Below are 26,141 nucleotides of genomic sequence, written 5' to 3'. Positions count from 1 at the left end.
AGATAGACAGCTTTTCATATGTTTAGGAAGATAAACTGAGGTATAATACAAAAAGTTTCAAAATCTGCTGTCTTTGAGAGAATCAGACTAGCCATGTATACAATCTCTAGACTACCATGGACTCTATTATAGCAAAATAGAGGTAGGTTTGTATCAACCCCTACAGCTGCAACCTAACTCATTCATCTTAAGGAAACAAAGTCTCTTCAATTACCAATTCATAGAAATTGGTGAGAGGTTGCTGGGAAAGAACATTGAATATGACTGCCAAGAGAGCAATTCTGACATATGCCAATCAAACTCTGCTTTCCTTCAACTCCATGGCAGGGTCTCTTAGAGGTCCTGATGAAGAAACCAGTTTTAATTTTATAACAGGAGTGAAGCCGACATATTAAGCAGAAGCTATCTAGTTCATTAAATTCATAATTTGCATTTAGTCTTTGGAAAAGCTTTCAAGACAAACCCCATATATTAGCTAAAGAATGTGATAAGAATTGCAACTGATTCAGAGATTCAGACACTTTCTCCTTCCCCTCCCTTCCCCTCCCCTTGTCTTGCCCTTGCATGGCTGTTAGCTTTCATGATCCCATTACTGAATCCATCTATTAAAATAAAAAAAAACCTGTTTCCAGCAAACAAGAATCAATTCCAGTCCAGCATACTCATTTTTTCAGTCCCCTGGGAGCTCTAAGAGAAAAAATATACCTGTACTTAAGTCATTGAAATGGTACAAATTGTTATAGAACCAGCAGGCAGCCTCATTTCTGAAGTATAGGTGGGGTCCATCATAAGATATAAAAAACTGGAGCTGGGAGCAACTTCAGACATCTAGTCCAATCTCCTCTTTTAATAGCCCAGAAAACTGAGAAGTCTAGAGCTGGGAAATGCAGGAGTCAGAACTAAAGTCATAGTTTCTTAAACTCACCCGCCAGTCTTTTCACTATACTGTCTAAAAGAAAGCCTGGGGGGGGGGGGGGGAGGAAGCAATCATTTGTTTAAAAAAGTAATCGAAAATTTTGCAAATTTGATTTCCTCTCAGTTTTTCAGGAACACATTCATAACATACCTGTGCTGATCCTCTAGCCACTGGCCCTCCCTGTCCTCTCTCTGCTTTCTCTCAAGGCATAATTTTATCAGGAGCCTTTTAAAGAATAATTTAGGGGCATCTAGATGGCACAATGGATAGTGCACTGACCCTTGAGTCAGGAAGACCTGAGTTCCAAACCGACCTTAGACACAACGCTCCTAGCCGTGTGACTCTGGGTAAGTCACTTAACCCCAATTTCCTTGCTTTAAAAAAAAAAGAATGCTTTAGCAGTCATTAAGAATAATGGTACCAGACACCCCTGAAACCTTTAAAACCACTCAAGTTTTCCCTCTGAATGAATGATACAGGACAAATGTCATCAAGTCACAAACCTGCCTGAGAAGCTATTACTCTTTCATTTACATTCTTAATGAGCTCCGCTAAGGGGGGTGGGGGAGCCCTATCACCCGGGGAAGAGAACACGCCAAGTGGGAGAGCCCCACACCCCTGAGCTGGGCTCCACGCCGCGCCGCGCCGCTACACTGAAGTCACTTAACGAAGTCGCCTCGAGTACATGGCCATCGCGACTTCTCCGTAGGAAACCCGCCCGGCCTCTCTCATCAAAAATGTCCGCCCGGGGTCTGATGGATCATTTCCCCACGAGATGGTCGAAGCCTGCTGTGTCGTTTCAGCTTCACCAACCATGCACAGAGATCAATATTTATAATTACCTTTCTCCTTCACCATGGCAACCAAATCCTTTTAGGAGCTGCTGCGAGGAAGCGCGGAGGGGGAGCGAGAATGCGGGCTAGCTCACCAAGGTGAACTGCGCCCTGGCAGCCGCAGGGCAGAGGCTGGAGAGCCACCGGGTGAGGTGGGGAGGGAAGCCCTCCCCCTCCCCCCTCCCCTCCTCCTCCTCCTCCTCCTCCTCCTCCTCCCCCTTCTGCCCCAGGGCGGCCGCCCGCAGCGAGCTGGGCAGGGGTCTCCCGCCCGACGGGGGTGTGTATGTGTGTTTGGGGAGGGGGGATGCTCCTCACGCTCGCCGCGCTGCCAGGGGTGGGAGCTTCTGTCTCTGCCAGATTCCCCCTCCCCTCCTCCTCCTCAGGGTGGCAGCGCCGGCCCGCCCGCCCCTGGACTCTGCCCCCTGCCACGGCCGCCGAGGTTCCACCGTCCCTGAGCCGGTGGCGACTCACCACCTTACATTGCCCCCGCGCTGCTGGCAAGGGTGCCTCCTAGTGACGGAGAGATAAATGACCAGCCTGGGGAAACTGAGCCCCAGAATTCCGGGAGGGAGGGGGGAGCTGGGCACCTTAGCACCTTAGCTTGCTTGTTTTCAAATGACTGAGCCGAGAAACCAGCTCAATCACCTACAATTGATCCTGCAGCGACTAGGGAAGGCTGTGACTGGGGCTAGTTCTTCGGTATTCGTGGCCCTGGACTTCTACATCTGGACTGGGGAATGGGGAGACTGCAAGGGAGAGGGGAGTCACCCCTTCCCCTTCCTAGCCCTTCCTCTCCATTTTGCTAGCATCTGCCAGGCCAAATACAAGTTCACCCCTTCCCCTAGACATTTTTTTCAGGGTGAATGAGGTTAGAAAAGTCCAACTTTTTGGAATCCTCCTCTTCTGGGGCCAGAGTTTAGAGAATGTATCTCTTATTGCTCTATCTTGAGTAAAGGGGGCAGCTAAGCAGTGCAATGGATAGAGCAGCAGCTCTGGAGTCAGGAAGACCTGAGTTCAAAATCTAGCCTCAGACACTTGATATTCGCTGTGTGACCTTGGGTAAGTCATTTAACCCTGACTGCCTTATAGCCAGGGTCATCTCCAGTCATCCTGATTCATGTCTGGCCAGGGTGACTTAGCACAGGCCCCCCACACTCAAATTCGATTCCTTGCATGTCATAGCACCACCTCCCTGATGTCATGGTCTTCTTCAAGAACTGAAGACAAACATCATCATCACCTTGAGTAAGGCATTGGAACCCCATAATTGAGTCCAGGCAAATTTCCTGGTTCTTCCAGGGACTACGCCTAAATGACAGGCATTATATACTCATTTTTAGGCTTTCATTTACTCGAATCTGGTGTTTCTAGAGACATTTTTTAATGCTTGGGAAGGCACTTGTGGCACAGCAATAAATAAGTAAGCTACTGGGCTGGGGCAGTGAAGTTCTTAGACAGACTCAAAAGAAGTTTTGAATTCAAATTCTGCCCGACTGCCCTGTGACCTTGGGCAACTCATTTATATTTCCCTAATAAAATAAGAGAATTGGACTAGAAGATGACCTCTGTGATCCTTTCTGGTTGTAGGTCTGGTCACACTTAATCTCTCAGTGCCCTAGCAGGTTCCAAAGATCACAAATCAGAAACTGCTTTGGTAATAGATGTATCTTAGTCAGGAGTTCCCTAGTAAATGAAATCATAGGTTGAGGACCACCCCCATTCCAATATATGTAATGTGGTGTGTATTTTATGTTTGTATATATACCTATATGCATATTTACAAAATGTTTTCCATTATATGAAATGCTTTCACATTCATTGTTATTTAATTTAAGCAATCCTTGTAACAATCATGTGAAACAGAATATTTTCCAAATACAGAAAATGCTGTCCAGAAATGATGTCCCAAAGCTAATAAATGGGGAGGGTGGGACTCAAATCCAGGAATTTCTGACTCTGAGTCCCATGTTTTTATTGGGGGGAAATGGGGGGGGCTACATTGTACTTAAGAACATCTCATTCAGGTCATGACCATCAAGCGATCAATCAAAAAAAAAGCTTTTTATTAAACACTTACTAGGTACCAGGCATATTGAGGATACAAAGAAAAAGGAGATGGTCCCTTCCCCCAAGGAACTTTTATGCTATTGATTTTAAAAGCAGGAATTGCTCATATTCCCATTGAGCAGAAGATTTAATAATGGGTCCCAACTCAAATTCCAGGACCCAGCTTTCAAATTCACCTGCTTTCCACATCAAGTTTCATCTCTCCCCAACCATATGGGAAGAAGCAATGAGAGACAAGCGCTGTTCAGAGAAAGAGAATTAGCAGATGGTCAATCCATCTTTCAGAACCAGAATGCACAGTCACTATTAGATTTTATTTACTGCAAATATTGTAACGTGTTGGGTCTACGAGAGCCAGAGTGGCAGAAAAGAATGAAGTAAATCACCCTTCCTCATCTTCTGCCCCCATATATGTTTGTAGTTCAAATAACCTGCTTTTGGTGGGCTAGGAAGAGAGGGAAAAAGCTCCATCATTTTTGGATGGGTTGCTATTGTTGGTTTTCTGAGCAGTGCTGTAGCAGTGGTGACATTCTTTTATCTATGACTCAATGTGTTACTATGAATAGCTTTGGTGGCGGAGCCTGTAAGCAAGGACTAAGTCCCCTCCAACTCCTGGGTATCTATCATTATGACATGGCCATCACTCACCCACACTCCACCTAGGACAGCCCAGGCTCTGTTAAGATTTTCCTCCACATTAAATCAGCAGCCTGCCCCCTGGTGCAAGCATGGAAAGACCCTTAAGGGGGCTTACACAGTCACTGTTCATAAATATGAGGCTAGCAGAACCAAGCTAGCTCAAAGAGACAAGCACACAGCAAACCATATGGCTATTATTTAAAAGCACTCCTGGGATTAACCCTTTAGACCCCTACCAAGTTTAATGGCCAATTATTATGAATACAAATTGTTTTTCAGATGCCTTCCCCTTCCAGCCACTCCCTTTAGGAGCTGCTGATAACCAAAGCTGAGTGCAGATGTCTGGACTTAGGTGGCCCGAGTTCACCTAGTTGTGTAAGGAGATTAGCAACACACTTAAACACCTCTCTCCATGGCTCCTTGAAGGCTTTCCCTCACATTACACAACCCAAAGCAAAGGATCCAGTACTGCTAGCTTTTAACATGCCTAAAATAGATCTAATGCAGAGTATCACTGGAAAAAAGTACCTCTAAAAGAAGTGGACCACACTGCAAACCTAGTCTTTTTCCATCAGGTTTTCCATCTTCAGTTTTAAATCCATCATTATCATCACTGCTTAGGATTGGAATCCACCACTAAGGTACTGAAGGATACAAAAACCATGATTTTAGGATGTCTTTTCATGGATATCTCAGGAAAGTCTGATAATGAAGAAATAGCTGGTGCTTATTCATTCATAGAGCAGCCCTTTTTAGGGGAAAACTGATGGTTTAAAGACTACCTTCCCCAACCCCCACCTCCCAACTCCAGCAGGTCTAATGTATTTTTCATCAAAAAAATTTTCCTTTAGCACAGTCAAAGTGAATGAGTCACCAGGGTTCAGCTACTAAATAAAAGTCATAGGAAAATAGTCCCCAAAACAATCAGACACCACTACTCTACTACTCTTGGAAGAGATTCCCTGCACTTGTAAGATAAACTGAAGAGTATATTACTGTGGAAGAGGAAAGCCCAACTGTGTTTACATCTCCTTACCTTAAGGCAGAATCCTGAAAAGCTTTGGGATCAGGAATCAGTGGAATATTTTCTAGCCTGCAATTCTATGCTGCAAAGGCGAGAGCAAAATAAACCAGGAGAAATAATTTTAAATGGTCTACGAGTGCTGAAACATTTTCCTCTTATTTCTAGAGGTGGCTTCCAAAGGACTTATCTCATTCAAATTCCACGGGGATGAGATAGTACTTCATAATAAAGACACCAATGCATGATTGTATCCCCCTACTCCACCCCCATTCCAGTTCCAAACTGAATCACTACCTCCTTTTTATTCACTCAGAAAATGAAGCAAAGAATTGTCCACATATGATTGGAAGCTGGGCACCATTTTTTTTTTTAACTCAAAAGCTATCCATGCATGAACAGCCACTTTTGGCAAAAATTCAAGTGCAGATCATTTCAACAGGGTTCAAGTTAATTAAAAGGCAATTGTTATATCCCACATTTAAAAAACCTGCTCTGTGCATTTCCCAAAATAGCTTTTTTAAGAGACACCAAAAATGACCATAACCTGTGATTCTGAATAGACATAACAGCAAACACTCATTGAGTCACTGACATCTTCCCACCTCATTTCATGACATTTTTACCTTTTCCCAGACATAGAAAACACTGTTATCACTGACACTTGAAATAATTAATTCTATAGGAAAACCAAATAATTATAGAATTTTAGAGCTGGAAGAAACTTAGAAATAATCTAGTCTAATCCTTCATTTCACAAAATAAGAAACCATAGCTTAGAGAACTAAAGTGACTCAATTAAGTAGAAAGTAAAAACCAGAGGACAAGTTGTTTTGTTTTTTGCCTTGGTATATCCATTTGAAATAAATGTTTCTTAATTTAAATAAACTGTTTAAAGTCAACTTGAAGAGAAGTGACAAAGCTAGCATTAGAATTCTTATTCCCTTCTTCCCAAGCACAGAATTCTTTTCTCTATTCCACAGGTGGGGAACTTTTTTTCCTGCCAAAGGCCATATGAACATTTATAACATCATATGTCAGCTATATTTGGGCAAACATTTAATTCAGGGTTGTCCAACCCTACTTTTAAAAGTTTTTATTGAAACAATAGACAATATAGTTTGATTTGCCATTTTAGTGAGAGCTCTGTGCTACCTCAGCTTCATTTACTAAAGCATTTAGTAAACTCACAGGTGGGCCACATAAAATCTGCACTGCAGGCTGCAGGCCTTTTGGACAGTCCTGATTTAATTAATTCACCCCCCCAAATCTCCTAGATTTATTGAATTTTGAGTGCCACCAGCAGGGGCCATGGTAACCTGACTGCAACTCTTATATAGTGTGGACTGGAGTTTCCCCACCCCAGTTCTATTTAAACAAAGGATGAGTTATAAATTTATCTTCTATCTCCTATTTAGCTCTAAGAAAGAGGTCAAAAACCTAAAATAATTCAACAAGTTTAGGCACCTCTGCCTGATTTCTGAGGATCGCTATAATTAGATTCCACTATACAAGTTATCCCTTCAATATCATGAGGGTGAGGAGTACAGCACCCTGGCAATTTGGAAAATCTATCTAAATTCTTTTGGTCCTCCCTTCATACCAAAGAAGAAGTTAGAATTTTTTCTTTTTCTTTTATGGAGTGTTTACAGTACCTTATAAAATTTGAGTTAAGTAGCTGGTCATAGGTTATATGTAGCTCAATGTTAAGTACAAATTCTGTGTGAAAAAGAACTTTTTCTGTGTCATCTACTGGCTTTTATGTGCCATCTGTAGTTTCCATAAAATTCCCCAAAGAGCACATTTAATTTTTTTATGCAGAGCTTTGATACATGGAAACCACAATGGGAAAGTAGCAATGCCAACCCATATTATCAACTACCTGTTTTACCTATTTTATTCTCATCTTATCTTTTCCAATGTATACCATAATCATTTCTACTCTCTGTGATTTAATTAGAAAATTATGTAATTATTAAACATGTAATTAGAAACATCTGTGCACCTACTTGCTTCCTTTTAACTGCCCTAATCCTATGAATCTTCTAATTCAAGTACCACCTCCTCCATGAAGACTTCTCTGATTGCTGTAACCCAAAGATGAATCTTCACTTTAAATTATTACCCACAAAGATGAATTTTCACTTTAAATTATTACCTGCAAAGATGAATCTTAACTTTAAATTACTACCACTTAAGTTTAAATTATTATCTTTTAGGACTTAATTGTTCCCTGTTTTTTATGTTTTCATTTTGCCTTGACAAAAAAATAGATGCTTCAAAGGCAGGGAACAGGTCATATGCTTCTTCTGTATCCTTTATAGCACATAAACACAGAATTAGGCTTGAAAGATTCACTCAATAAATGCTGAATAATTGAGCAAAACTATTTAAATTGTTGAGATTTTAATAAACTATGTGACTTTGTGTAAGTTGCTTTTTTAAACTTTATGATTCTCAGTTTCCTACTGTGTAAAATACTAATTCCCTACTTGCTTTTTATGGAGGTGAGAATCAAATGAAATAGCAAATGATATTGTTGTTACTGTTGTTCTTCCATCATTTCAGCTGTATATGACTCTTTGTGACTCCATTTGGGGTTTTCTTGGCAAAGACAGCTGGAGAGGTTTGCCATTTCTTCCTCCAGCTCATTTTATAGATGAGGAAACTGAGGCAAACAAGGTTAAGTAACTTGTTCAGGGTCACACAGTTATTGTGTTTAAGGCTTCTTGTTTAATTCCAGATCTTGTGTTTTATCCGCTGTGTCACCTCCCTGTCCCCACTTTTATATTGCAAAACACTATGTAAATGAGTGATTATCTTCATCATCAACATCATTACTATTGTTTCCTCATCATGGAAGTGTCTTATATCAATATAAGCATGAGTCTGGTCCGTATTTTGATTGATGATGATGACCATGATGACAAAGGTGATACAGCACCTATCTGCAATGGCTGGGTCATGGAGGGGAAAAGAAGGAAGAATAAAGATGATTCCAAAGCTCCCTACAATCTAAGATTTATTCAGGAAGCTTTAGATAAGACATTAATCTCTTTTGTTCCCATTTTTCCTCATCTGAAGCATGAAGAAACTGGATTAAGAAATTTTTAACATACCTTTTCAGTTGTAAAAGTCTTTGATTTGAAAGGGGGGGGGGGGAAAGGACATAAAGTTATAGCTACTGTCTTTGTTGTAGAAAGAAAAAACAAATAGAAAGCAATCAACTGGAGAAATATATAGTCAAATTTTGATAAGCAAATGTAATGAACTATAATTATGCTGAAAGGAATGACAAAAGAGATGATTCCAGAGAAACCTGAGAAAACTTGTATAAATTGGTGGAGTCAAGTGGTCAGAACCAGGAAAATAATGTATATGGTAGCATCATTGTAAAGAAAAAATATTTTAGAAAAATTCAGAGTTCTGATCAATTTAGCATCCCATCACAATTATAGAGGATTGATGATGAAGCATACTATCCTACTTCTGGCAGAGGGAGGATGAATCCAAGGTGCAGAATGTGAAATGCATGTTTGGACATGGCAAAGATGTGAATTTGCTTTTCTTTTCACTATATCTGCTAAAAGGACTGTTTTTCCATCTTTTATTCGGAAAGAGTGGAACTACTTGATAGTATTGTCATAATGAAAAAGAAAAATAGTTTCTGAAGCATTTTGAAAAATGCAAAGAAGGGAACAGAAAGAAATTCAGAGGGAAACACAGATAAGTAAAACATCCCTGGAAGTAACATGTTGAGTATATTTTATGCTCTTTTAAAAAAAACACAAGTTGCACAAAGTAAAGATTTGTGGTTTCACATATAATTTTCTGTTTCACTCTACATAAATGTTAACTTTCCTTGGTGCTCATTAAATTCTGAACAAATTTCTAAAAATTCTTTGATCCTAAAATTCCTTTGAATTTCCAAATATTTGATCTTCTTGAATTTTCTTATTACCTATTATTCAAATGACTAATTTTAAGACTTTTTTATCTCTGAATTCCTGTCAGTTTACTCCTTTATGTCTAACCCGGAATTATTCTATATTCATATACCAAATGCCCCAAAACTCTTTAGCAGAAAGTGGGCTAGATATTTTTACCAAGAAATGGCTTTCAATTAAAAAAATAACAAAATTTATAAGTACCACTAAAAGCTTACTATCTATAAATACCCTCATTTGGAAGGTTAATACTACTTAAATACAAACTACAATGTAAGTATAAAATAAGCAATTTGCCACAGAGCAAAGGTGCTTATTAGTGGAATTTGAGGGATTCCAAGATAATAAAGGAAATTTCACAGTCTGTGGTCTAATTTTAGGCATGTCAAACACTACTGAGAAATACTATAATAGCTTGAGTCTTCCAAAAATAAAAAATTTAAAATATATGTATGTGTGGATATGTGTGTGTGGATATACATATGATAATGGTCAGCTTTGTAGTCTTTCCAAGTGATACAAAAATAGAAATCTTAAGAGTGGTATTAAAAGGAAAACAGCTTTGCCATCAGTGACATAAACATATGTTGAGTATGTGGTAGTATGATTTAGTAGAGTATCTCCTCTCAGATCAACCAGGTTTGACTTAACTTCAATACACAGAGACTAAAAGAAGGTCCCATCTTTTAGGAACTGGACCACACCGCAACAGCCTAGAATTTCTGCAACAACTCGGACCTTGTAGAGTAAGGTCAGCTCAGCATGTCCTAGAGACAATTATTTTTTTGTGAATCACCCTTATCTTGTAGCTAAGGTCACTCCAAAAAATCTGCTTTGATTTACTCAATGTTCTCAGGTTTAGCATACAGATTACTGATGTCTAATTTCAACATGATTTTGCATGCTACATGTTCTTTCTATGATAAAACTTGTTTTAATCCACATTCTGGTTTATCTTTCATTTCTGTCTCAGTCTTCATGTGTCAGATTTTACAAGCTGAAAAGCATTACAACCCATTTACCTCTTCCTGAAAAATTGTTTAAATGGGCCCTAAATATCATATTTTTTCAAATGCTAAAAAAATGAAGCCTAAAAGTTCTAATAAGCCAGCCACCCTAGCTAACCATTGCGAAAAATGGAATGTCTGCTGTTTCCATGGAGACACTATTTCTTAATAGAATATTTCTCATTGTCAAAGAAAACTTTTCCCAACATTCACTTGGCCTAATTTTTCTCTTTCATTTGACCTCCACCCCTCTTAGTTATGTCTTGGCAAACTACATAGCAAAGAACTAACTCTTTGCTAACTATACACTTCCATTCTCTTCAAGTATTACAATTATGATTTGAGAGGACAGGCCCAATAAAACACAGATACACACACTGTCCTCATGGTATGCACCTCCTGCAGAAGCAAAAGCAGGTCACCCAGAATAGTAAGTAGTGTTCCCCCACTGTTAGAGGGCAGTGGTGCCATCTAAAAATGTTTAGATGTATTTATTTGGTCTACAGCAGCTAGAAATAAGGGAAACCCCAAGTAATACTTCAGCTGCTCTAAGAGGTATTTGTGCAGACACATAACAGTCTCCCCTGTGACATGAAGAGGATCTTTACATCTGTCACCAGCTGGCACTTTGCAGAAGGCACTTTCATCAAAAAGAATAACCAATCCTAGTATTGTTTAGATTGAGAAAGAGCTTTAGAGAAAATTTAATAGAACTTCTTTATTTTATAGATGGGTTAAGTGAGAATTAGAGGGGGAAGAAGTATCTTATCCAAGATTGCACAGTTATTTCAAAGTCAGGTCTTTCAATGCCTAATCTTCAGGTATGAAGACTGCTCCTTCCATATTTTACCCATCCACTTAACAACAATCAGGGTAAACTTTCCAACAATGATGCTTTCAGTTACACAATCCAGTCTCTTCAGCCAGCAAAGTGCTTCTGAGAAAAAGGGCTAAATGAGAAACTGACAGGTCTGGGTTCTCTTACTCTTAACTCTGTGTTTTAGATGTGTAATCATTTAACTTTAGTATCCTCATCTCTAAAAGAGATAATAATGTACATAAAGTGCTCTAAAATTTAAAGTGCTATGTGAATATCAGTGATGATTAGGTATGTGTTAACTGTATATTGAGTTAACCGTAGGTTTCTCATGACTATAATTGCATGATTCCAATTTGCAAAGCTCCTAATAGCATAGTCCTGGGTTTACTTTGCAGTTGCCTTTGTTTCCTAACTGAATGGGATGGAAATGGGATCATACTAACACCAGAGTGGGTAGGAGGATTTTCCTGCCCTGCCTTATATAGTCCCCCCTCAGCACTTGGCCAGTATCTTGAGCACTGTAGGAATTTAGTAATTGTTTACTGAATTAACTGGACTGAAAACAGGTTAGAAAGATAAATCTATAGCCCTTAGTCAAGGTCAAAGGATAAAAGCCTACACAGAGAATTCTAAGATGCAAATCCACAATTTAGACACGATATAACCACATTATAGACTATAATATAATTCAGCCCCAATTCACCTTCAACAACAGAGCTACCTGAATGCCATATTTGATTAGAGATTGAGAAAAATGCCACCACTGGATTTTAAAGGGCAAAGTTTCATTTCTTTTATTAAGGTTATGAGTGCTGTAAAATTTGTGGTTGGAAGAGACCTTAGTGATTATATAATTAATGCTTTTATTTTACAGATGAGAGAACAGACAGCTAATAAAGTATGGTGACTTGTTTAAGGTCATAAGATTATAACTCACATCTTCTTCTGATTCCCTAAGACAATTTGAAGACAATTGCTCACAACTTAGAGATGTGATTATAGTTTACAAAATATTTTTATATACATTCTCTTCCTTGAATCACTTAACACCCTTTTAAGTAGAAAAGATAGTATTGTTCTCATTTTATATATAAGAAAACTGAGGTTCATAGAACAGGTAATAACTGTTGGAACTAGAATTAGAATCTGGTCTTCTGAAATCAATCCTGAAGCTCTTGCTATTATATCATTCTCGCTCACTAAGTCATGATAACTATAAAATAAGGTGCCCATTATAAGACTGTAAATGTTTTCTCTTTTTTGGGTAGCCACATTTTCTTTAAAAAGCTGGCCAATACCTTTGCAAAAGTTTGTTTTTCTTATGTAGAAAGTACCCATAGATTTTTCTCATGATAAAATCCTCTTTTAGAAATAGCACTAATGGCCACAGTAAATTACACTGAATCATTCCTCCCCCGCTCTCTTTTGGAGACAGTCAGATCATCTGCAATGGAATGAAATCATTATAAATCAAGTGCAAACTGTAGAATTGCAGAATATTAAAATTAGAAGGAGGAATTCCTTTTTATAACAACCTCAATTATCATGCCTCTTATGATAGGTGGTACAATAGACAGAGCACTAGGTCTACAGTCAAAAAGATATAAATTCAAATTCTGTCTCAGGATTTTATTAGTTGCCTTACCCTGGGCAAATCATTTAACCTCTGTCTGCCTCAGTTTCCTTAAATGTAAAATGGGGAAAAGAATAATACCTATCTCCCAGATTTGATGTGAGGATGAAATGAAATATTTGTCAAACACCCGGCACAGTTTCTGAAATGTAGAAGGTGCTAAATAAATGCTTCTTAACTTCCTTATTTATTCTTGAAGTTTTCCAGTGATGGAAACTCACTACTTTTTTAAGGCAGTTTATCAACTTTTTAAATAAATTTAGTTATTGACCTTTTTTTTAGGGTTGTTTTTTTATAAGATCTCCTTCTACTCTGCATCATGAAGTCTTTTTTTTTCAGGTTTTTGCAAGGCAATGGGGTTAAGTGGCTTGCCCAAGGCCACACAGCTAGGTAATTATTAAGTGTCTGAGACTGGATTTGAACCCAGGTACTCCTGACTCCAGGGCCAGTGCTTTATCCACTATGCCACCTAGCTGCCCCCTTTATTGACCTTTTTAATTTTCAATTAAGTTCATTTCCCAGTAGATCCTGCCTATTTGCCTACCTAGAGAGCCAACTCTTATAAAGAAAAATGAGAAAAATATCAGGAAAAATAATCAATTCATATCTCAAATTCTACAGCATAATATTAATGCTCCACATTTTTATTTCTCAACTTCTGAAAATGGAAGGAAGTATATTCTCATATTTCTTCTTCTGGTCAATGTAATTAAACCACATTCAGTTTTAATTTTGTTGTGGTTGTCATCCTTGGTCTTTCCATTTCCATTAGAGTGATGGTGAACATTGTTTCCCTTGTTTGTTTATTTAATTTTGTATTAGATTACATGACTTCCCACCCACTCTTCTATGTATCCTTCATATTCATGGTTTCTTATGCCATGATAATATTCTTTTACATAAGTACCTGATTTTATTTAGTCATCTCATGATTATCAAACATATATTTTGCAGTTCTTTGCTACTATCATGATGCTACTTAAATATTTTTGGAGTATTTTCTGCCCTTCTTTGACTCTTGAACCTCTTTACAATAGATGCCTGGCCATGGAATCTCTAGGACAAAAAGTACTGTTATTCTAATTCAATTTCTTAGCAAAATTCTAAATAACTTTCTGGAATGGTAGGGTCAATTCACAACTCCACTAACAAAGCATTAATGTGTCAGACAGTTGTTTGATACTTTTCCTTATATCTAGCAGAACTCTTCCTCTGCAATTTCCATAAATTTCACTTAGTCCTTCTTCCACATAATACTTCAAATACTTTGAGATAAGTATCAGGCTTCCCCTTTCCAAAGTCTTCTCTTTCCTCAGTTTCTTCAACTGAATCACATATATATATATATATATATATATATATATATATATATATATATATATATATATATAGAGAGAGAGAGAGAGAGAGAGAGAGAGAGAGAGAGAGAGAGTATGATATATAGTATGAACTAAATTCCTCTTGCCATTCTGGCTTCTTTTATCCAGATACATTCTCAATTTAATGTCATTTTTTAAAAGATGGCAACCAGAATTAAGTGGCTGTGAAGGGACCTGGGTTCAAGACCCAGTTCTGCCACTTTTTTCCTGTGTAACATTAGCCAAATCACTTAAGCTTCCCTAACCTTAGTTTTTTCATGTATAAAATTAGAGAACTTCATGAGTAAAATGATTTCTTAGGTCCTTAACAACTCTAAACCTATAAAAACTCTGCAACATGACCACTCTATGATATCGCAGTGTATAGTACATCCCTTATTTTACATATTATGAGTCTATAAATTTAGCCTTTTAAAATCTCAGCCTCAAAAAGTATGATAATGTCATTAGAGAGTAAACCTTAAAATATGAAATATCTACCTTGCCTCTATTATCATTAAATTTTTGGCACGTCACTTTAACTCTCACATCCCCTAGAAACAGATTAAGATTTCATGATGTAGGGCGGCTAGGTGATGCAGTGGATAGAGCATCGGCCCTGGAGTCAGGAGTACTTGAGTTCAAATCTGGCCTCAGACACTTAATAATTACCTAACTGTGTGGCCTTGGGCAAGCCACTTAACCCCATTGCCTTGAAAAAACCTAAAAAAAAAGACTTCATGATGCACAGTAGAAGGAGATCTTAGATGATATGATGAATTTCTTCTATGGAAATTCTATACAGTAATGAAATCAAAGGTTCAATAAAAAAAAGATTTCTTTAGCTTCCCCCCCCCCCCCGCCATGTCATACTATTGACTCATTGAACATTATTTTTGACTTAAGGGAACTATGAAAAACCCTGAGCTGAACTTTCAACATAAGCTTCTTTTAGACAAATAAGCTTGTGTCTATTTCAGTCATTCCAGAGGTTTAATTTTTCCTCCCTTGGAGTATTCAGTGTATGTCATTAGACTCCTCACTTTCCACTTGGACAGTAAACAAACCTTTGTGAGCAGGTTCTTTGGATGCTGTGAGTCAGTGTATCCCTGACAAACTCTGATTCATTTCAGTTTCTATCTGGGGCTAAAACCCTGGCATGATGAAAGGTTTCCAGATAGCAACCTAACAAAAACTTGGGGGTGATGTTAAAGAGCTTCTGTCAGGAATAAAGGAAAGAATCACCCACCCAAATCATCTCTGTGATAAAAGTCACAAAATTCCCATTCTTTTTATTTTTTGACACAATTTTATGAGTATTGGATTTGGAATTGGAAGTTCTGTGTTTTGAATTCCAGCTCTGTCACTGAGTCTCCATGTGTGGACCTTGAGCTTGACCTTCCAAGTTTCTTCCTCTACAAAATGAATGAATTTAATTGGATGATCTCTAAGGTCTCTTCAGGTTCTTAGTCCTTGATTCTATTTACGATTCTATAAAAAGTCACTATGGTGTTATACAGCACCATTCTTGGAGAAAGGGAGACTATAATTTAAGACCAGGCTCAGATAGGTATTAGCTGTGTGACTGTGTAAAAGACACAACTAAGTCCCACTTAGTATAGATAATGAATCTCATAAAGTGATCACATTATGTGAATTAGGTCAGAAGTAACTGCCATATTTTAACATATATTGTAACCTGAAATACTTTAAAATTTATGTAATGCAAATACTTTACAATATTCCTTATATACCCTAAGGAAGATATAGCTTAACCTCTCAGAATAAGCTAAGAACCCCAAATCATTTCCTATTGGCAGTGGGCACATTGACAATGTCATTTGGGGCTCAGGACAACTCTCTGTGTTAAGAAAGAGTCTATAATCTAGAACTATACTGGTATATAACAGGAATCTTCTGGGTCAAATGATACCAAACATAAGCTCTTTCTGAAGATAGGCCATTCTAAGGGAAGAGAAAGATTTTTCAGTCAAGATTCAGAATCATGCCAAACAAATGTAGTTTAAGAGACCTAGCTCACCCTGTGACTTTAGGAGACATTAATTTAGAATCCTAAGGTTAAGGCGAACTTAAAAGAGAATCACGCAATACAGCTGAGTTTAGTATTTTCTATTTTTTTTTATTCCAATGGGGAATCTTGGGCTTTCTTGGATTGCCATATATCCATATCCTATCCATCCTTTAGAATGTCTTCTAAGATTCTAATTCTTACCTCTATGATATTTAGTCCAAAGTAATGCTTTGACTGTGTCACTTAGTTAGCACTTATTGTATACAACCTTCTCTTGTTAATTATGTTTTTTTTTTTATCAGTATCTATCTCAATAGAATCTCAGATTTGGAAGGGCTCTCAGAGGCCTTTTGGTCTGATCCCTACCTGATCAAGCACTTAGATCAATTCTTTGATGACACTGAGTGATAAAATACCCAATAAATGGTTGCCCTTTGTTGGAGGACCTCAAGTAAAATTCCAAGGAAAATGAGTAATGGAGGTGAAAAGTGAGGTGGGGGAAATCTTTGCAATAGATTTCTTTGGTGAAAGTCTTATAGCCAAATTAGTAAAGAATAGATTCAAATTTTTACAATAGTAGAAAAATGGTCAAGGATTATGAACAGGCAGTTTTCAAAGGAATAAATCCATGCTATTGATAACAAATAAAGTTTCCAAATCCCTAAAAATTAGAAAAATGCTAACTAAAGTAACTTTGAGTTTCTATCTCATATCAATTATAAAGGCAAAGATGTCAAAACGTGAAAATTACAATTGTTGGAGGGGCTATTAGAAGATAGAAACCCAAATGCATTTCTAGTGGAGCTGTGAGTTGGTCTAGTCATTCTGGAAAGTAATTTAGAACTCTAATCCAAATGATACTTTTAGGCTTATACCCAAGGAGATCACAGATAAATGAAAAGGACTCAAAAATACAAAAATATCTCTGGCAGCTCCTTTGTAGTAGTAAAGAACTGGAAACTAAAAAAATGCTCATCTGTTAGGAGATAAGATAAGCAAATTATGGTTTATCAATTTATTGCACTATAAGAGAAGACAAAAGGAAAGGTGTCAGAGATCTGCATGAACTAGGAAAATCTGCATGAAGAGGCAGAGTAAAATGAGCAATATTTAAGTACGATTTATATAATAATGACAACTTTGAAAAACTTGAAAATACTGATCAATGATTGACCAACTAAGATTATACAGGTTGGATGATGAAGCTATGGACTCAAAATACAGACCAAGATATAGTTTCAGACAGAGTTAATGTTAAGTTTTGCTTGACTATACATATTTATTAAAAGGGTTTAGTTTTTTCTTTTGTTAAATTAAAAATAAAAAACCAAAACCACCTACATTTTTGAACTGTAATAGGAATCAAAGTATTTTGTAGGTGCTACTCTATCACTTAAAATCAAGGACACTATTTACCATTCTTCATTTCTGTAGGAGGATTTTCACATTTTGAGCAGATAGTTCTCTTTCCTCACTTAGGCATCACATTCCTATTGTATATTTAGGTTCTATCAGCCCCAGTGTAATTCCACAAAACCTTTAAACTCTTTGGGAGGAACAACTAGTGCCTTATACTTCGTTAGCTCTGATACAGTGATGTGCACAGGTATTTTTGATGGGTTGACTAACTAGTTGATACAGATTGGCAGGCAGATGCCAAGTTTTCAGATTTCTGAGATGGGAGACAGCGGACTATATTAATAGCTAAGAGAATAAGACCCATAAATTTGAAACAGAATATCTAATTCTAACTTTCAAGCATAATGATTTTTTAAAAATAATTTATAATTTGATTTCAAATACAACTATAATTTCAAGTCTCACTCTTTCCAACTCTTGAGATTGAAGAGAAATTAGCTTTCACCTGTCTTTAATTCCATCTGCAACTAAACTTTTGGTTTTAAGGCCAAGATCCCATAAACAAACAAACTGTAGGTAACCAAAACATAACAGTGAATGGAGCTGTCTGGGACACCAAAGGAACATTCTGTCACCAGGTAATATTTTCCCCCAGGGAGTAGCATATGCTTCCATCTGTCATTACAGGCTTTTCTATTCTCTCTTTTAAAAACTGTCATTAATTAAAAGAGGAGAGGAGAAATTAAGATAAAAGACTTGTCTTTTCCATACCCCCAGGATGAATTTAGTTTATCTAGGTGGTTTTCTTGAAGCTTCATGTAGAGTTCAGTGATGTATCTAACAATTTTTAGGTGAATTAAAAAACAACCAACTACAACTTTTGGTGGTGACGTCTTTTCCAGTCCTGGCATAATTAATGGATATCTTTACACAGAATAAATGTTCTATGGAACAGCTAACACGTACCCTAAAAACTATCTGTTAAATATCTGAATATGTGGTCCTCAGGGATAATGTCCAAGCATAGGTCATTGCTGAAGATTTTAATGAATGAATGTCTGGAAAAAACACTAAGCACCTGCCTTCATTAAAACAAGACTACCATTCCATTCATGGGATTACTCAGAAAAACCTTCTGGAATGTGAATGGCTTTTTCTAAGGGATGACAATGCTATATCTGTTTTCATCCCAGAATAATCCTTGGTTCAAAATATCTTGTGATATGACAGTCCAGCGCCAGGACCACATTCAAACATTTTCTAATGCCTCTAAAAATTAGAATCACAGAATGGAACAAGGAGTACAGTTCTTCAATATGGTCAATACAAAGACAATTGCCAACACGGGCTCCTTCACTTACTTTGTATATTCTTCAATAGAGATGAACTTTAGGCCTCAAAAGGGAAGATCAGTGCCCTCTCCCTCCCCCCTAAAAAACAAAACAAAACATGCATTCAGCTTTCTGAAGAGGAGATCGTTTATTTTGAGGAAAAGGAAATCCTATAGCTGGTCAAGCCTTGTATGTACTCAGTATGGATAAGGAAATATTTATTTGCTGAACTTCCCCTGTTAAGTAAGCAATGATTTTTAAAGGACAGTTTTCATGACTGGCTAAAATGCATCATTAGTAAATTTAGGGACAAATATTATAACAAAGTATCAGAGATCTAGAGTTGAAATTGATTTTTGATGCTAATACAACCTCTTCATTTTAAAGATGAGAAAACAGGACCATAGGGTGTTAAGTAAATTGCCCAAGAGATGGATACAGATATGAGAGTTAAATATGGATAAAGACAGATAGATGGATAAAGATGGACATAGAGATAGTTTATAGATGAATAAAAATGGATTCAGAATGAAAGATATAGACAGACAGACAGATAAATAGAGGTAGATGGATAGATGAATAAAGATGAGTATAAATATATATAGAGAAATATATAAAAATGGATACAGAAGGATAGAGACAGACAGACAGATAGACAGATATAAACTGACAGGAACATGTATTAACTATTTTTAAAATTACTACTATTTCCTTTTTCTGCTTTCTAGGATCTATTGTCAATCTCTCACCTAATTTAAAAATAGATACAAATATATCTGCTTTGCTCACCTGAGAAAATTGCTAAATATCACTCTAGTTCAAACTCCTAAATCACAAGAACCACACCTAATCTCCTAAACCATGATCTAGCACAATTCATTTCTACACAGTTGGTGCCTAATAGATATTTGTTAGATGAAGGATATCTGGGGAAGAGCACTTTGAAAAGTTTTCAATGCTATATGAATAAAGAATATGATTTTAATGAATAAAAGTCATTATACAAGAAGCTACCATCATCTTTAAAGTCAAAAGCAGCTGGAGGTCTTGCGTAGATCCTAGAGCACTTAGCCAGATGTTTCCAGGGTACCCAGTGGCTCTGCTAGCTTTTATTTGTAAGAGTAAGAGGATGTACTTCCTTTGAGAACCTGTCCTCAAACAGGATGTCTGTATAAAACAATGCCTTGTTAGTAATTTCTTTCTTATGGTGAAAAACAAATAACTGCTCTCCAACATTTATAATCACAGCCCCACCATCATAACAAACTTGGCCTTATCATTTTATGGCAGTGGAAAGCAAATGATTTGTTCACCATCACACAGGAGTTAAGCAAAAACTGACTCAAATTTACTTCTTGATATCAGCCATCTAGGTTCTGAAGTTTACCTGTATTAAAATAGGTTGGAAACTTTTCCTTCTTCTAAACCTTTCCCAGTTCTAGGAAATCCTACTTTAACTCTTCTCCCTGTCCTCTATACTAACACTCCTATCCACCATATTTTACCATTATAATATAATAGCAAATTTTAATTAATATAATAACATAAATCAATAATTTAATATAAATTTTAACATAAATTAATAAAATTCTCCACCATTAAATAATTCTTTCATTAAAAGTATTATCCTCACTTCACCTAATATCCTAAAAAAGTATCCTTAGTTTTATATATTATTTCTATTTCTACTATAATGTTACTAAGAATTACCCTAGAATCCATCTTGTCATTGTGAGAAATAATACCATCTATGAGAGACAAGGTACTGTGGATGGAAAGTTGCTCTAAAAGCCAGGAAGACTGGCTTCTCTCTTCTTCCTCTCCCTCCTCCCACATCAGGACAAGAACCCTCATTGTTTGGGCTCCTAAATATCCTTGGATATATTCTTTGCTTCGTTACTTGTCTTTTGACTTTACCTAGGCCATAATTCATCGGGTATCAATATGCTGCCTTGCATATTTCTTCTCCATTCATCCTTTAATATGAGATGAAAAAGCACTTTCTCTGAGCTAAACCTTTTCTTTCCCATCACAACTCTTATAATAGAAACACAATCATTAACATTAAGTTTAAACAGAGAAATGCTCATTGCTGAGATTACAGAATATGAATAGAAAATAAATTCCTGCTTTCAGCCTATATCTAGCTGACTGTGGACTTTTCCTTTGCCCTCTAGGATCAGCAGTTCAGGACATCTGACAGTCCTGTGGCTGGTTTGGAGAACAAGTTTCAGCAGATGAGTGTATGACTATATTCTGACCTGCACCAGACATAACAGCAAAGAACCAGATTCCAACCTAGGTTCTTTAATGCTTACCTAGAGTGTTGAAGTTGTTGAATAAATGAGCACATAAGCAGTAATCTTCAGGATTCAGATAAAGCAAATGAGTGATGGTAGCCCTTCTGGGAAAAGGGTATGGAACCCTGGTGATACTCATGTCCTCGATCACCAATCTGCTCCTGAATGAGCTCCTGAGGCTGGCTCTGTCAGATGACAAATTTTTGCTTTTCCCCAAGCTACACAATTTTGCTAAGCATTTTAAAGGAGGGAAGGAAGGCATCTTTACAAAGTGCAAAGTCAAAGGGAGGAAAATAAGATTCAAGAGTCTAAGAAAATGGGGCTTCCTCACAGTACTTGGCTTTTATGCCTCCTCTTTCTCTTTTTCATTGTCTAACAAAGAAGATTAGGAAGGATATGTTCTTAAGGGATTACCTTCAAGGGCTTAGGATTCCTCTCACATTTGGTCAGGTGACCAATATTGGAGCTGGGTTGCTACCAAAAACTCAGACTGAAGCAATCTGTCTTATATTTGTATGCTTATACAACCAGATTAATATCTGGGGTAAATGTAACTGGAAGAATGGAGCTGAGATATGAGAATTCAATGGCAAATGATCTTTGTATTTCTACTGATAAGATAAAATGACCATATGTATATTTATATGTATATATAAAACATATGTAGAGAACACACACACACACACACATATATAAATATATATATATATATATGTTTATATAAAATATAGCCCAGCATCAGATGCTATGGATTTACACATACTGAGTTCAAAAGAATCATATCTTATCTATGATTCCCTTTAGTTCATTATGTTCCCGCCCGGGGTTTACTCTGGAAAAATCTTAGCTTATAGAGTCACATCTACATATGGCGGTAAAAGAGTAAAGAAGATAACAATGTATATATTAGAAATACATATCATTTTCTACACCAACAGAAATTTAAACTCACTATAACATGCTCTTTAAGAAGATATGAAGTCCCAATCATAATCTCACCATGATTATGACAGTCCTGTGCCTGGTTTGGAGAACAAGTTTCTCCAGTGACTAACTCCTTACATATGTATATATACATATGTATATATTAATTACATATATGACATGTTGATATAACCACATACACATGACAAAATTATGTATCTTTTTATCCTCATATTTTTGTTTTACAACAACCTACATCTATATGGTAGCTTGATCCATTTGATTCATCCAATAAACTGAACAAGTTGTGGTAGATGTGATGGAATCTTACTGTAATATAAGGAATACTGAGCTCTCAGTGGCAGCTAGGTGGGTCAGTGAATAAAGCACCAGCCCTGGAGTCAGGAGGACCTGAGTTCAAATTCAGCCTCAAACACTTGATACTTACTTAGCTTTGTAACCTTGAGAAAATCTTTTATCCCCATTGCCTTTCAAACACAAAAATTGGAAAAAAGAAAGAATGATCTCAGTGATCTTAGAAAAACATGAAAAGACTTGACAAATAATGACAAGAGAAATGAGTAGAACCAAAAGAACATTGTAAATAGTAATTGCAATATTGTTCTATGAATGGCATTGAGCAAATAAGTCATTTTGACTATTATAAATGCCCAAATTAATTTTAAAGGACATATGAAGAAAGATGCTATCTACTTCAGAGAAAGAAGTGATGAATTGAATCTTAATAATTATATATGTGTAATATATATGTATACTTTTACATATACATATAGTATATGGTAGACATCTCTAGGGTAATTTGGGGAAGGAAGAAAAAAGAAAATCTATATGATAACCTTATTATACATTTAAAGGGAATAGCAAGTTGTGCATAATGTACAAAAATATGCAGTCATATTTTATTATACTGTGTTATAGAAATATTTTATTCCACAAATTAAAAGTAAGATAAATAAATGTGAAAGAGAAAATATTATAAGATAAAAAGTCAAAGTTCTTAGATGTTATATTTCCTGCAAAGACCATTTCTTCACTTTTTCCTTAATCTCAAAATATAGTGAATTAATTTTTCCTCAGAAATAGGAAAATGAGACAGAGAAAGTATTGTAAAGTGAAAAGAACACTGACCTGAAGTCAAAAGGATCTAAGTTTGAAATCCAGCTGTGCCACTACCTTAATTTCCTCATCTTTAAAATGAATAGGTCTGACTGGGTAATCTCGCTAGATCTATAAAGCAGATTCAATTGAAGCTATAGCAAGAAACATCCTACACTTTTCAAAATTCCAGAGAAAGTCTGGTATACAAAGATGATTTTGTTCTTGGTTTTTCTTCATGTCTCACCTTTGTTAATCCAATGCTAATAATATCTTTAATACAATCTAACCCTACCCCCACCCCCCAGCCATGGGAGGTGGTGGTGGTGGGGGCAGCAATGTGGATAGAAGTGAATGGATATAGTCAAATCCAATCACTGAGATCAAATGCAGATTGTTATACTTGCATGCCCAGTGTGTCTTACACTGAAAATTATTGCATTTCTTATGTAAATTTAAGCTAGTTTCTCTTTTAACACCTTTGTAAAAATCAAACTCAGGCAGAAACAAAGGTCAAATGATTCTAATATAGTTTTAAAATGTTTACAAAGTAATATGATATTAGAGTATGACAATAATGTTTGCTAATACATAAAAGAATAGACTAGAAAACAAACATTTACTTTTCTTACATACCCACCTAGATAAGGTTAAATGTAATAATGAACAATAATGTATAGCTGTGTAATAGTCACAAGTAAATAAAATTATGTCTTAGCTTCTAGCACTGGTTTTTTCCCTATTATGATTTTTAAATTTAAAAAACCTTTATTGAAGAATTATAAAATGTCACTTCATATCTTGAAAGGGACCTTAGAAATCTTCTAGTCCAAGTATTTTCAGTTTAAAGATGACAGAAGTCATGTAAAGTGAGAGGTAGAGGAATTAGAACAAGTTCCTGAAGCTTGTAAATAGAAGTATCCAAACTAAGGAAGTCAGTTTTCTTTACTCTAAATGTATTTCCCAGCTAAAATTTATTTCTATTACATAAGTTAGAGATTGACTAAGGACTTCCTGTGGATTAACTACATTTGCTATGAGGTCACTACAATCCTAGGTCCATTTGCAATGAAGAAGTTGTGTGGGGTGAAAGGAAAATAGTAATTTCCCTCACTCTAGAATATAGTATAGTATACTATACTCTAGGCAGCAAAGAAGGGACTGTGCAATGGATGACAATAAGGCAGAGGGTAAAGACACAATACTGTTATTATGTTCACTGCTGTGCCCCCAAACCTTTTCCCTACCGCCATGTCCCAGAGTCTGAGGACAAAACCATGGAAAATCTCTCGACTTATGGACCCTCAAGACAGTAGCATTTCATGAATGGATAAAGTAATTCCTACACAATGAATTGCAAAACAATACTACAGTCTTCAAAGAATTAAAAACAAGGATAACTCAGAGGGAAATGTAGAGACACATGGTGACTATAACTAGACTGAAAATAGAGTCAAAGATGTCATCACAGAAAGTGTATTGTTAAAATTCCAAAGATGGGCCATTTTGAGATTGAGTTTTTGTTTTCTCACCTTCTATTGCAGATCACCTTCTAAACTCATATCCTTCTGCATGATTTTCTTTGGGAACCCAACAGATGCTAAGATTTAATTCTGAAAGACTAGATTCTGTTGGCCCTCCCAGGGAGTCACTTTTCTAGACTCCCAGGAACGCATTTGGCAACGAACACTTAAAGATCTTCCAATATTCCCAGTTTTTTTATCCAGGCATCACTATACTGAAAGCAGCTTGGAAAACACTGCAGAACCCATGCAGAGATAGAGGGTGGGACTGAAGCAAGGGAGTCAGTGCAGGAGACTCATTTTAGTGGCAGGCAGGTGTGTGCAAAAAACTTCCAGGCAAAATAGTCCACGTAAGTAAAGGCTTAAATTTTGGTTGGCATGTAAATCTTAATCCAATGTATTTGGTTCCTGATCCTATCAGGAAAACGAAGAACATAGCCTAGATCCAAACTTTAGGGAGAAAGTGAAAAATGGGCAACAGATAAATCTCAAGGTGATTCTAATAGAATCTTATGATCGCATTACATGGTGTTAATAATACTTAACACTGATTTGTTTAGATATTACTTCTTTTGAATGTTACAACGACCCAGAAAAGTAAGGGTTACAGATCTTATTATTCTTATTTTACAGATGAATCAGTTAAGAGTCAGAAAAGTTAGTAGGCACATTCAAGGTCAAATAGCTGAAATATGTTGGAAATGGGATCTGAACCCATGTCTCCTTTGACTTCAAATCCAGAGCATTCCACTAAACCAGACCACCTTTAAGACCACATGTACAATTAAATGTCTGTTCTGTATCACCTACTTCTCAAATCTCAGCTTGAATTGCTTCATATTTGAACTCTGCTTTTTCTCTAAATATTCTTATCATATTTAATAATTATATTCTCCCTCCCAACAGAAATATCCTCACCTTAAATCATAAGATTTATTACTTTATATGAGGAAAATCACATTTAAAAAATTGATCTTTCTTAATAAATGAAATATGCCCATTTTATTTTCTGAGCAAATGGTTCAAAGCCATATATTACAGCTCTATCAATGATAAGGGGAAATTTTTTAAACTATGAATTTCTAAATCTTAACTGACTGAGCAAAAGAATGAAGATTCCCTATTATCTCTTTACTCAACACCTCTAGTTACGCAGCTAAAGAGGAAGAGATCAAGGCAGAGAAACATTCTTTAAAATAGGAGCACCCAGGACAGTCACTATAGTTGAGAGTCTTGATCCAATGTTCAGGCTATGGTGACTACCTCAGTCATTTTAAGTTTTGCTATATTCAGTCTTTCCAAATGTGTTTCCCAT

General features: G+C 36.6%; 1 protein-coding gene across 4 annotated transcripts in view; it reads right to left on the bottom strand.

Annotated features, from left to right (window-relative positions):
* ABLIM1 (actin binding LIM protein 1) overlaps positions 1–26,141 on the bottom strand; it is a 420,518-nt gene that overhangs the window by 250,734 nt on the left and 143,643 nt on the right. Inside the window, exon 1 of one of the 4 annotated variants that reach the window (XM_074233619.1) lies at positions 21,282–21,932. The exons of 2 other annotated variants lie outside the window; for them this stretch is intronic. In XM_074233619.1, coding sequence (XP_074089720.1) covers positions 21,282–21,525 — 244 coding nt within the window. In that variant the 5' untranslated portion in view covers positions 21,526–21,932. Of the gene's footprint in view, positions 1–5,491; positions 6,187–21,281; positions 21,933–26,141 lie in introns of those variants that run through there. One more of the 4 variants, XM_074233616.1, reaches the window with a different exon arrangement.

This window comes from Macrotis lagotis, chromosome 4 (genome assembly GCF_037893015.1).
Source record: "Macrotis lagotis isolate mMagLag1 chromosome 4, bilby.v1.9.chrom.fasta, whole genome shotgun sequence".
Classification (NCBI taxonomy): domain Eukaryota; kingdom Metazoa; phylum Chordata; class Mammalia; order Peramelemorphia; family Peramelidae; genus Macrotis; species Macrotis lagotis.
Note: the sequence above shows the minus strand (reverse complement) of the source record. Positions and strands in the feature narration are given on the sequence as shown.